The sequence below is a fragment of the Lycium ferocissimum genome, chromosome 7, assembly GCF_029784015.1.
Source record: "Lycium ferocissimum isolate CSIRO_LF1 chromosome 7, AGI_CSIRO_Lferr_CH_V1, whole genome shotgun sequence".
NCBI lineage: Eukaryota > Viridiplantae > Streptophyta > Magnoliopsida > Solanales > Solanaceae > Lycium > Lycium ferocissimum.
The window spans coordinates 20242833-20256284 of record NC_081348.1 but is presented as its reverse complement, the minus strand read 5'-3'; the positions used below and the strand labels follow the sequence as shown (position 1 = coordinate 20256284).

At 32.2% G+C, this 13452-nt stretch overlaps 1 protein-coding gene across 1 annotated transcript; it reads right to left on the bottom strand.

Annotated features, from left to right (window-relative positions):
• Nucleotides 1–1645: 1645 nt before the first annotated feature.
• Nucleotides 1646–3427, bottom strand: LOC132063689 (small ribosomal subunit protein uS10z/uS10x-like). The gene is made up of 4 exons (XM_059456368.1): nucleotides 3405–3427; nucleotides 3201–3327; nucleotides 2656–2769; nucleotides 1646–1956 (listed from the first exon to the last, which is right to left on the bottom strand). Exons 2-4 carry the CDS (start codon nucleotides 3316–3318, stop codon nucleotides 1814–1816), a joined length of 375 nt encoding a protein of 124 aa, XP_059312351.1. The 5' UTR covers nucleotides 3319–3327; nucleotides 3405–3427; the 3' UTR covers nucleotides 1646–1813.
• Nucleotides 3428–13452: the final 10025 nt, after the last annotated feature.

The window sequence follows — 13452 nt, the reverse complement described above, 5'->3', positions numbered from 1 at the left end:
TTTCTTCTCCTTATTCCTAACAGCCCAAACCCCAACCCCAACCCCCCAAACATTAACTCTTTACTTCTTTTCATTTTTGTTATTCTTTCTTCTGAATTTTGAGTTTAATATTGAACCTGGAAGTGCTTTGCCCTATTGGACCTCAAATTATTCCAAATTGAACTTTTTAGTGATCTATAGACATCTTTTCAGATCGGAGCTTATTACTACTCGATTGGTTAATTTTCAAATTGTTCCCGTTTTCTTATTTCGACATATAAAGTACTGGTGATATCAAATTTTCAACTATAAATGAAGGTGAAACTAATATATCTTGAAGATGAAGGGCGTTTCCATATTCGTTGGAAAAAGCACCAAGAAGAAACACATTGTTATACTCATAAAGATTGTACTCTCTATGCGCTTCCATAAGTTATACTCTCCCCTTTAAAAAAGTAAAGAAGACTTTCGATTTGTGGTCTTAAATTAAGGATATATAGAATGTATCAAAATGCCCTTTAATTTTGTGTCTTAAATGTGTCATGTGTAAAGTTGGAATTAAAAAGTTATCAAAAAAGGAAAGAGACATTTTTTTTGAAAACGTATTAAAAAGAAAAAGACAAATAAATTGAAACAAGGGAGTAAATGTTTTAAATGGAAGTTGGACCAACTCGAGAGGGAGAACCTTAATATGCTCCAATGCAATTATGGAGGGCTAAAGTAGGTTAACGCCCCTCCTACGGTATTGCCTCAAAACGTCTAGAGTTCGTCCATCGCAGCTTGAATCATTTGCACCTTAAGTTCCAAGAATATCCCATGTCCACCTTGAACATCTTATGTTTAAATTGTATTTAGTTGATTGAGGCTTACAATCTTAATGTTGTACTTAAATTAAGAATTTTAGTGATTTAGTAATATTAGGTACACATTTTATTTTGCCAAGTTAAATCAACGTATTTTTAATTTTATTTTACAGTTTAATATAATTTTAAAAAAAAAATATTAGATATTAGTTTTGTTTACACTACTCCACTTATTGACTTTAAGGTTTTGAATTGGCGTTCAGATTTCATTTTTTATGATATCAAGTCAAACAATGGTAAGTTTGCATAACGATTTTTTGTCTAGATGTTCTACCGCGACTTTTGTCTCAGCTCCTTTATATGTTGCGTCTAAATCTGTACGTACATCTTTCAATTTAATACATTTACTCCCGTTTTTACTTAACAAAAAATATGTCTACCGCCCTTTCAAGATTTGGAGCAGAGATTGAGAAAAATATAGTCAATTTATCGGGCGTTTACTCAAATTGAGTAATCGCTTCTGTGAAACTTCGTTTTCATCCTCAATTTAACCAAACTCCAAGTTTGCCGTTTAATACTGACAAACTAATGTAACATACATTAGGTTATGGTTGTTATAAAAAGATAAGACGTTTCACTATCCAAATATTTTGTTAGAACCATCTATCGTAAGCAATTTTCACTTGATCACCCAAAATGGTTGTCTAATCAAGTTAGATCACATTAGCAACGAACAATAATTTTTGGGTCTTAAGGATTTTGAAACAGAATCTCAACTGAAAACAGTCGTGTACATCACTTTCTCATGAAGTAAAGAATTGAATGCCCCGAGTTGGCTATTTTGAAGTAATATACGGTAGGAATTAAAGAAAATTGCTTAGTGATTAAACAAACCACTTTGCTTTTATCAAAGTCTAGTTTTTTAACAGCAAAATTGTAACTCCAAAAAACTTGTAATACATAAAAGTCTGCAGGCCAAAATACCAGAGCATAAAAGATTAACTCATCTATCTAAGAAAGACCATGGAGATCTAAGAATCGGCAATAGTGACCTCAACCTCAACACCAGGTTCAATGGTGATTGAGGTGATTTGTTTGACAACATCTGGTGAGCTGAAAAGGTCAATCACTCGCTTGTGAACACGTAGCTCAAATCTGTCCCATGTATTTGTACCTGTGAGTAGAGAAAAACAAAGGATAAGTATAAACTCTATTTAATGAGAATAACTTTCCAGAAGACAAATCTCCTCGAATAACCAATTTACTATTGATGAAACCAAAAATCAACACCATGAAACGAGGCTACACCTCCATAGATTCTGCATGTTAGCTTCAAGACAGACAACAACGAGCACTTGGATTGTTTTATGAGTGTAATGGAAATGTGGTTTGGGGTCCTGACGTACATATCTGACCTACTGTTGTGTCGGGGCTCAGATGTAGTTGAGAAAAAAATATCAAATGAATCAATTGCTTGATCAAAACATTGCTCAAGCTTTCAAACTCTCTTTTTCACTGTTCATGGTGGTAAGCACCCAATATTATCCAGCAAATACACTTTGAACACAAGAAGTTTATGTTCCTATGAAACCACAAACTAGGAAGATGTAGGACTACATAGAATAACCATCTTTCAATACCAATGTAAACAGTTCAACCTAAACAAATGTCTAGTTAATTCTTGTCATGATTAGTGGGCTGAAAAAAGATACCTCTATGCAATACAAGAACCTCTGGATTGGATTCAGTAATATAATATCTCCAGTTAAATATATGCAGAGAGGAATAGAAATGCATAGTGTCAAAAAGGGGAAATTTAAGCAAACAGCATAAGCTCCATAACACAATGAAAAAACGTATTGAATGGTAGTACCTTCTCCACAAGGAGACTTTCTTGTGGTAATGTTGAGGACCTTTGTGGGCATTCTCACTGGTCCCTTCACCCTGAGCCTCTTATCCTTGGCACCACGAACCAAATCAGCACACACTATATAAAATCAGGATACTTTTCAGTTATTGATTGACAATAAACCAAAAGCACAACCACAAATAAACCATTAACGTAATGCTCCATTCCCAAAATTCTCATCTTTTAACATACTAACTAGTTCTATTTTCAGCATTTGAAAGACCAAGTATAATTCATATAATACATAACAAGGGAATGAAAATCATAGGCCAATTAGGGTTCAGAATCTGCAATTTTAACTAGCAAATACCATTGATTTGTTAGACAACAATGCATGTAATATATTAAAGCTGAACTAGCAGTAATCACAGTGAAACAAATTTCATTACCCTATTATACTAACGAGCAAAACCCTAGTCCCAAATCTAAGATATAAGAATAAAGGATATCCGGATCGAAATGAAGCAGATAGAAGAATGACATATCGTTACAATGAAACAAGGAGATACCTTTCTCGAGATTCTTAACATTCTTGGAGGAGAGAGTGATCCTAATCTTGCTAATACTTTCTTGTGGCTCCTCAAGCCCAGGCTTTGTTGGCTTCATCGCTGCATATGTTGCTGCCATCTTTCTTTTCTATACAACAAGAACAAAACAACTTTCTCTGTTAACCAAACACAGACATGTTTCACAGAAAAAAGTCCCATTCATACCTGACAATGGAGAGACACAAGAGATGCTGCTTCAAGCTCTGGCAATAGGAGGCTTCTGTGATTACTCCGTCTATCTTATATACCTCAAAACCTAGCTAGGGTTTTATTCTCTTTCGGTTCCGAAATCGTACACCACCATTTCTTGGGCCTTTAAATAATGGGTCATTCGCACGATTGGCCTTCAAAGGCACTGCTCTTTAATTTTTATCTCTCAAACAATTAGTGGTCTTTAATTTTAGTCCTTAGCTAAAAAAAAAAGTCTCCTTTTGAATTCTCAAGGCAGACTCGGGTATCGTTCGAACTCCCGCTAAGGTCTAAAAATTTTTTTTTTACCGAAATGGAGTTTAAACCTCAAAAAAAAAGGAAAAAATCACAACCTAGAGTTTGAATTCTTAAGGACAGAGACCTATTAGTATCGGAAGAGTTGTCAAACTCTATTTGCCTTAACACGTTTTTTTTATTTTTTGCAAAACTGAACTTATACGAAATTATTCTTTTTTTTTTTATTTTGATGCATAAACTATGCCTAGAGTTTAAAGGCCTCAAAGAACCTCATGGGAAAAATTAAAGACCGCCACAAAAAATAAAAGTTAAAACCCACCAATTTGAGGGGAAAAAACTAAAGATCGGCTAAAATCATTTGAAGGACAATCGCAAGGCAAAAAAATGTTAAATAATTACTAGTATCACAACAAGTAATTGCACGGTTTGTCCTTCAAATGGATTGGTCTATAATATTTGTCCTTCAAATGAGCTATTCTTTATTTTTTGTCCTTCAAAATCAAACTTATGCCTAGCAAGATATTAGTTTTGGCATGACTTGGGGATATTATGATGCATAAACTATGCCTAGAGTTTTATTTCGAAGGCCAAAAATTTAAAGACCAGTCCATTTGAAGGGGAAAAATTAAAGACCGCCACAAAATAGGGATAAAAATGCAAATGACCCGTTTTACAACTAAACCTTGACCTTACCATATGGTTTAGGACATTTGCACAAATGACCTTTTATTATGCTACTATTTAAATTATATATCTCCATCAGCTCAGTTGTCTTCATGAAAAAAATTACTTGAATTCAACTATATCTAAAGGTGATATTAGCTCATTAAGCCAACCGTGACATTATTTAATAAAGAGAAAATGACATTGGAGACCTACTGAAGACTCTTTATTACAAAACATAACAATATTTTTTTTATTTACAAAATATAACAGATCTTCATTTTTCATACTTTTTTTTAAAAAAATTAATTAATATTTTTAATTTTTCTATTTAAAAAAAATATTTTTTTTAAAAAAAATTCAATCAATTTTTTGTGTATAAAAACTGTATGAAACATATATGAAATGTGTATATGTATGCGAAATTTTTAATACAATTTTCATACACAAATTTTGAGCGAACTTTTTAAGCCTTGAGCGAGATATACACATTTCATACGCAAAATTTTGAGCTATTTTTTAAGCCTTAAATATTGTATGAATGTTGTACACAATGTGTTGTAGTTGTATTAATTTTCCAGAAACCTAGCATGAACGTTATATACAAAATATGTGAGCGAAATTATAAGCCTTGAGCAAGATATACGTAATTTATGCCGTTTTTATGCATGAAATGAGCAAAAGCTTTAAGCCTTGAACCAGATATACACATTTCATACATTTTTCATACACAAAATTCTGAGCGAACTTTTAAGCTTTGAGCGAGATATACACATTTCAGACATGTTCACACACAAAATTTTGAGCGACTTTTTTAGGCCTTGAGCAAGAAAAAAAAAATTATTTAAAAAAAAACATTTTTAAAAAAATGAAAAAAATTATAAAAATAAAACTTGAGCTAAAATTTCGTATATATTTTGGAAGAAATATATTGCTATGTTTTGTAAAATGAAAAGTTTCGTTATATTTCGTAAATACTTTTCTTATAATGTATATATAGGTCAATCTCCCTTTAATAAAATGTAGTCTGAAAAAATGTGATAAGGTGCAAGTAATCCGACCTGCTAAAGTCTTTCTTTGGAGTTATGACTTGGACTCAAGCCCTAGCATTGGATGTGGGCCAAAATTCTAAAGTTCCACATTATCTGGGCCATGTTTAAACAAAAATACCATATGCAATTACATTTTTTTTTTTTTGCGCGGATTGCTGTTCTTGTGGACTGGTCTTTAATTTTTAGCCCTCAAATAGCTGGTCTTTAATTTTTGTTCCACTTCTCATGTAATGAAAATTTCTAGACCAAAGTACCCTTATTCGTTGGTCTATGAAATCAGAGACTCTGGCTTCGAAGCCCAGCAGAATAAAGAAAAACACAATTTCGCAAAGTAAGGTTTTCATAGAAACTATGCCTATTCGGAGCAAAACTATACTAATAGTTTTGTAGGATAACTTAATTTCTATCGAACTATGCCGGACAAGGCATACTTTACATAGAAACTATGCCACAAGGCATAGTTCTTTAGGATAACTTAATTTCTACATAACTATGCCGGACAAGGCATACTTTTTATGTATCTTTGCCCGAATAGGCATAGTTTGCTATGAAACCTTCCTTGCAATTTTTTTTTTTTTTTTTTACCTCTGCTGGGTTCGAACCCAGAATGTCAGGGATATTTTCGGCCACTTTTTTATTATTTAAAGTGCCAAAGGACAAAAATTAAAGACCAACGATTTGAGGGACAAAAATTAAAGACCACCTCAAGATAGGGACAATTGCGCCAATTACCCATGCAACTACACAGGTCTTTCCACTTCAGTCCATGTATGCATGTCAAGCCGAAAGGCCAGCTCACACGTTTCTGAACTGGTAGCATAGATGACTTGCCTGCATACCTTCTCCGAAATACGAAAAGAAGGTTCAGATACAAGTAGCGCAGAAGAGACAATCCAGTACGACCCACAACCCCCGAAGTGGGTTGGGTGCAAGGGTCCAGGCTGGGTTGGGACCCATTGTCTTTCTTTAAAAAAAAAAAAAAATTAATAGCTTAAGATCATACTATTAAATTTGTATGTCTATATGTCGTATTTTGCGCGTCAAAATTCAAACAATAGTCTTTTATTTGTAAGTGGAACACATACAAGAAAATCTATTATTCAAACAATAGTCTTTTATTTGTGAGTATTTTATATGTGGTACTTTTTGCTTTTCGAAAGTTAATTTGACTAAACTTTAAAGCTAAATTGGATTAGATTAACTTAATATTTTAAGATTAAAATTTATATATGTGAAAACTACATGAAAAGTACTATAATTTGCAACTTTTCTCCTATCAATTTGTTGAAAAAATGCATCTTAAAATGTTAATCAAAGTTGAGACAATTTGAATGCAAAAGCTTAAAGTATTACAAATTGGGATAAGTAATAAACGACACCCATTCTCCAATCACCATTGTTGCTTGCAACGATACCACCCTCCTTTCCGACTAATTTAACTTTTGGCAACCATTTCCTCGACTAAAAATTAAGTTCTAAGTAGCAACTGTTTACGGCTAAAAGAAGAACAATTAATTCTAAAGTGTGTAATTTTTAGCCATCAAGCTTCTTTAGCAACTGACTTAAGTTACACTGCATGGTGCAAATTCAGTCCAGATTAAGTATATCTTTGACATAAGTTACACTGGCTTGGTGCACAAACCGATACACAGTTGGATTGATTAGCCTACTGTATGTAAATCAACTTCTGCATCTGTTTCTCCATCAATCATTCCCGTTTTTGCTTCTATTTTTGCTTCCGTCTGCCCTGCTTCTTGGACAATATCTGTATCAGAGCTTTACCTCTGGTTATCCTCTGGAGTCGGAATTTCTTCCTGAGATATGTTAACAATAGCTATTCTTGCATCTGTGTCCATAGGAGCAGCTGATGCTTCAGGATCCGCTAGGCCCACTTCATTTTCTACCTCACTTGGTGGTGTTGCAATCTAGACAAGATTAAACGAGAAGAATCATCAAGGGCAGAAAACAGGACTAGTGAATTAGAAAATACTCCAAACTCGAAATTAACTGCAGCATCAGAAACAAAATGTAGTTATCTCCAGCTATTTTCATTTTTGCAAAATTTAAGGATAATAACTATCACTAGAGTAATACGACAACCGGAGTTGAACATTTATTGATGACATTACCCATTTGTTTCACTATTCTCTAAGCAGAATCTCGATTAAACAGATATATTAAATAAAAGGAGGAAAAGGGATAACCTTTCTCGAGATTCTTAACATTCTTGGAGGAGAGAGTGATCCTAATCTTGCTAATAACTTCCCGTGGCTCCTCAAGCCTGGGCTTTGTTGGCTTCATTGCTGCATATGTTGCCATCTTTCTTTTCTGCACACACAAACAAAAAACATTAGGCTACACAAAAGAAAAGAAAAACACGTTTATTTAATTTGAGAGAAGAGAGATTACCTGAACGTGGAGAGAAGAAGAAGCTCGGAATAGTTATGGTTGGCTCAGCTGCTTCAAGCTCTAGCAAATTCAGTGTTATAAAAGGCAATTTCAGAACTCGTCCTGAGGCACTGGCAAAATGCTCTGGGGCTCACGTGCAGTGCTTAGTTCCTGTGAAAATTACGCCCTAAGCGTCCGACTGTACGCCCTAAACACGCCTAATGCTCGGGACTCGCCTAACAGTTCTTACACAAATAATATGCTAAATTCTTTAGTTAAAATCGTTGACCCTCATAATTTTTTAACAAATGAATGATACTTAATAGTTTTTTATCTATGTAAATAAAAAGATTAGGTGTAACTCAAATAACAAGTCGTGATATTACATATTTACTATTTGATAACATCGTGGGGGTGAATATCACTTAATATTTTTTTTTTAAATACGTAGCCGATTTGTATATTTTCACTTGTCATTGGTCTTTTGTCCTATGTATCAAAATTATCATATTTTATTATTTCTCTATTTGAAAGTAATTTTAATTTTTTTCATGAAGGAGTTACGTTTTAATTATAATACTGATAAAGTTTATTGATATAAAATGAACAATATGATAGTAATATTGTTTTAAGAAATTTTGGTTTTTTCAATGTTTGAAAGTTAAGATGTTAGAGTTTATTTGTATTCCATAATAACTTTTATTTCATTGTATTGTTTATACTGGAAAAATTATGTTATATATAATTACAAGTTGTAAGCAGAGGTGGCTAGAGGGTGAGGCCAGTAAAGCTTTAGCTTTAGGCCCCCAAACTTTTGAGGCCCAAAAATTTTTACCAATAAATTTTAGGAATAACTACATGATATAACAAACAATAGTGGGTATTAACATTTAGTAGCTATAGTTTAATTTAATTACTTCTCATAGCAAATATTTATGTGTTAATACCATTTAGTAACTATATATATATATATACACACACACAAAAATAGAATACTCATCCCATATTCACTTCCAACCCATCTCTCCTATCTCTTTCCCCCTCTTTCTCCCCACTACCCCGCCGCCGGCCACCACAAACACCGTAAATGCCGTGACCTTTTCACCACCGTCATCGCTAAGTTCTTATCCGGTATCCTTTTTTCCTTTCTTCTCCCGCGCCAACAAGGGAAAAAAAACTCGGATCTACACGGAAAAGCACCAAATAGCGATGAATCTAAGCATTGTTAGAAGCAAAAATGAAAAAAAAAAAAGCTCGATCTATAACGGATCTGAGCATTGTTGGAAGCAAAAACGATTAAAAATGTTGTTGTTGTATTACGAATTTTTTCCGGTCACCAAAATTTTTCCGGTCGTAGATCTAGAAAAAATGTAGATTTTCACGTTTTTGTTGTATATTTACCGTGTATATAATATTTTTCGCTTGTATTTGTTGTATACATACCGAAAAAATATAGGCGTACTTGTTAATTTTTTGGTGTATCTATGTTGTATAAGCTTTTTCGCTTGTATTTGCTATATACATACGAGAAAATATGGCATATTTGTTAATTTTTTGGTGTATATATTATTGGTGTATATGTATTCGGTTTTTTTTAATAGTTGTATTCATGAATACAACAAGCCAATTTATGAATACGGATAGTTATATTTACGAATACGGTTGAAAAAAATTGTTGTATTCCCGAATACGGCAAAAAAAAAAAATTGAATACATGTGGAGGCGGGGTGATTTGCTACAGAACGTAAATATTGAAACATTAGCTATGCAGCTTGATTAAACCCTAAATGTTTGCCATTTATGTAAAATGCCCTAAATTTTATGGTATAAGTTTCTTTTAGATAATATTGAAGATTGTAAAAAGAAATACAAAATATATATAACAAAAGAAAGAAATAACACTATCTACGTTTTAAGAGCAATATTATAGAACTTTGAACTAAACTACGCAAATCTTCATATTATTAAATAAAGTTTTTACAATAACATCCTAGGTAATGTCTTTAAAACACATGGCTAATATCTTATTGACTTAAATTGATCCTCGCTTATATAAATACTAATGTTACTATTTGAAGTAAAAGACAACAAGTATGAAAAATAAAAAAAGGCAACACTACTAGATGTTGAAGGGCCCGTATTATATTGTATTTATACCCATTTTTTTATTTTTTAAAAATAAATTAATTATCATTGTTCTCAGCTAAGCATGACAGGAAAGAAAAATTACATTGGAGATCAGACTTTACAATTTTTTTTATTTCTATAAAATTAAATAATAACTTAAAACTTGTCTAAGTTACCACAGTTAACATTAAAAGATTTTATGCTTTAATACTCATTGCAATACTATGTCAAACACATACATCAAATTAAACGATTAATTTCGATAGTATTCTAAAAAAAATTAATTAAAAAATGGCATAGTCTTCTTTACCTAATATAAGTAAAAGTAAATAAAATAATGTACTTTAAGGAGATGAGATATTTTCATAATGAAACAATATACAAATTAGAAAACATAAAATCAAAGACAATTAATAAGAGAAATTATTCATGGAAGAATGGAGTATAAACAATACTATATAGTAAATGAATTTATGTCATATATATTGTCAGTGTAAAGAAATTTTATATTATCAGGTCCATTTGTTTATTGTAACAAGTAGTTTGATTTTTTTTTTTTTTTTTTAGGATTACAAATCTCACCTATAGATATTCTTATATGACCTGATAGTAAGAACTTCTTTCCTTTACATTGCATGTTACTTAAATTGAATTCTCACATCGATTAAGCATATAAATTGTAATATCATAATAAAGTGTGAACAAAATTCATCGCTTAAATTTACTTTTGAGGTTCAACAAATTATATTTTTAAAATTACCCTTAGACATAGTGAAAATTATCAATTTGAAATTATTTTCCAATATGTAGATGGATGAATGCCTTTGAATATTTATTGTATCTTTTTTATTTTTTATTATTCTACTACAATATAAGTTTGTATTGTAATCAAATGTGCAAAGAAAAAAATTAATTCTATATATATATATTTTTTTTAGACACTTTCATTTGATTAAAACAAAAGTGAAAATTTCACCACATAAAAAGGGAATAGAAAATGAGTATTTTTACCGTGCATATACCCCCATAAATATAGGCTAGTCATTTCTTAGAACTCACACAACGCATTATGGAGAATGTGATGGAAAAACGTAGGCCTCGCGTGGATATTTATACCATTTGGGAGACGTGGCATTTAGAAAAGGTTTGGTTTTTTGGTCATTACGGGTTTTTGACCAAGCTCTGAGGCATACAGCATACCCAAACAATGCAAAATATTTCTAGAATGACATTTTTGCCCTTGGTCGTCCAACTCTTCATCTTTCTATATAATAGAAAAATAAAAACAATATATATATAAAACAATTTTCTTTCATTTTTTTTATGTAATTTTGCGTATTTAAAAATATTTATTGTAAATATATTATTTTATGAAATACTAAAAATTAAATACTTATGGGGCTTACGCCTCGACGAGGCAAATGTAAAACGCCCTGCCTTTTAAAACACTGTGGCAATAAGAGGCTTCTCTGATTACTCCGGTTGCTTTATATACCTTAAACCTAACCTAGGTTTTCTTTTCTTTTCTTTTCCTTTCTGTTCGGGTTAACAAAGTTGGACTTTTAGCCTCACCATATGTTTAGGGACATTTGCACAAATGACCCTTTTTATGCAACTATTTACTCTGTCCAAAAATAAGTGTAGTTTTGGCTCTTTTCACGTGCATTAACAAAAATAATATATACAATGTACTCCCTCCGGATTAAAATGAGTGTTCACTTAACTTTTTTTTTCTTGGGTCAAAAAGAGTGTCCACTTATCAAATCAAGAAAGAATTAACCTTGTTTTTCCAGATTTGCCCCAATTAAGTGTTATGTGATCAAATCCCAATACCTATTTAATGAGGGGCAGTTTAGTCAAATTACTTTCTTTTTTTTCTAGAAGTTAATATTTTCTTAAAGGATGTGCAAATGGCTAAGTGAACACTCTTTTTGATCCGGAGGGAGTATTATTTACTAAGTTATCCCTATTTATTAGATGTTTATTGTGAATTGAACACCATAAAGAAGTAGTTCTTTAATACTCCCTCCATCTCAAATTATATGTCGCATTTTTGTGTTACACAATCATTTAGAAATATTAATTAGAAGGGGTATTTGGCCTACTTTACCTTATTTATGTCTAAGTTATAATCTTTCTTCATTAAAAGTTTATTCTATTTATGTGTCATCTCCATTAATTCTTCTACTAAGGGTAAAATGGAGAAAAAATAATTAATTACGCCTTGACTTCTAAAACAACAAATAATTTGAGACAACAATTTTTAGTAATCACGACAGATAATTTGAGACGGAGAGAGTATAAGAGTACAGTTGGAAATAATATTATTGCATTGAATTCCTAAAACGACAATTATTTTAGGATATATATATATATATATATATATTTGCTAAAATGATACTTATTTTGAGAGGGAGGGAGGGAGTATTTAAATAATGCCTGCAAAAGAAAATATTGTTCAACTATTTTTATTGGTGAAATTAGTTCGTTATTTAATGTGTGTCTCCAAAAAGGAATAAGGTTGCAAATGATCCGGCCTGCTCAACCTTTCTTTGGAGTCATGTGCCCTAACATTGGATTTAGGCCAAAATTTTAGACTTCCAAATTATATGGGCCAGATTTTAACAAAAATAACACGTGCAACTGCACATAGGTCTCATTCAGTCGATGTATACATACAGATAACTTGCTTGCATACCGTCTTCGAGATATAAAAAGAGGGTTCAGATATAGATTGGGCAGAAGGGGAATCCAGCACAACCCACAACCCGAGAAGTGGGTTGGGGTGGATCATACCAGGAGGCTAGGACATACTGGGTTTGTAAGAAAACATTTTTTTGTGCGGATTGTCCTTCAAAATTACTGGTCTTTAATTTTTGGCCTTCGCTGTCAATACGGGTTACGGGTTCGAGCTACAGTTCGATTAAAAAAAAAAAAAAAAAAGAAAAAAAAAATTTGCAAGGCAGAGGTTTGGATTCGCAAGGCAGACCTCAGGTGAAATTTTGAATGCAAAACTCTGCCTGAAGCCTAATTTTGCTACAAAACTCTGTCTTGCGATTTTTTTTTTTTTTTTATCGCGAGATTCGGCCAAACCCTCGCCAGATTAGGCGAAGGATAAAAATTAAAGACCACTAATTTGAAGAGCAAAAATTAAAGACCACCGCCTTTGAAGGGTAACCGTGCAAATGACAAATTGTAATCTGAAAACAAGACGGTCCGAAAAAGGGCCTTCTGTCTACACGCTTTCGAGAACAGCATAGACGAGAAAGTTGTGACCTACGACGTAGGGCAAGGTGAGTCAGATTGACTTCCTAAATCATGCATCTTCCCGAGATTCACAAGAAATTATAATAACTTTAAAATTATACTTATTAAATTTGTAACTTTGTATTTTGTGTTTTGTGTTTTGAGCGTCAAAATTCAGACAATAAAGAGTCTTTAATTTGTGAGTGGAACGTATACAAGAAAACTTGTTATTAAAGAGTTGGAATAAAATCTTATAATTTATAAATCCCGACTCTATTAGTACAATTACC

Bases quoted from the DNA above. Each gene is read 5' to 3' on its own strand.
- LOC132063689 (XM_059456368.1), bottom strand. From the start codon at position 3,318: ATGGCAGCAACATATGCAGCGATGAAGCCAACAAAGCCTGGGCTTGAG. The intron at 2,770-3,200 runs GTATCTCCTTGT...GATTTTATATAG, and splicing joins TGTTAAGAATCTCGAGAAAG to TGTGTGCTGATTTGGTTCGT. The intron at 1,957-2,655 runs GTACTACCATTC...CTCTACTCACAG, and splicing joins AAAGTCTCCTTGTGGAGAAG to GTACAAATACATGGGACAGA.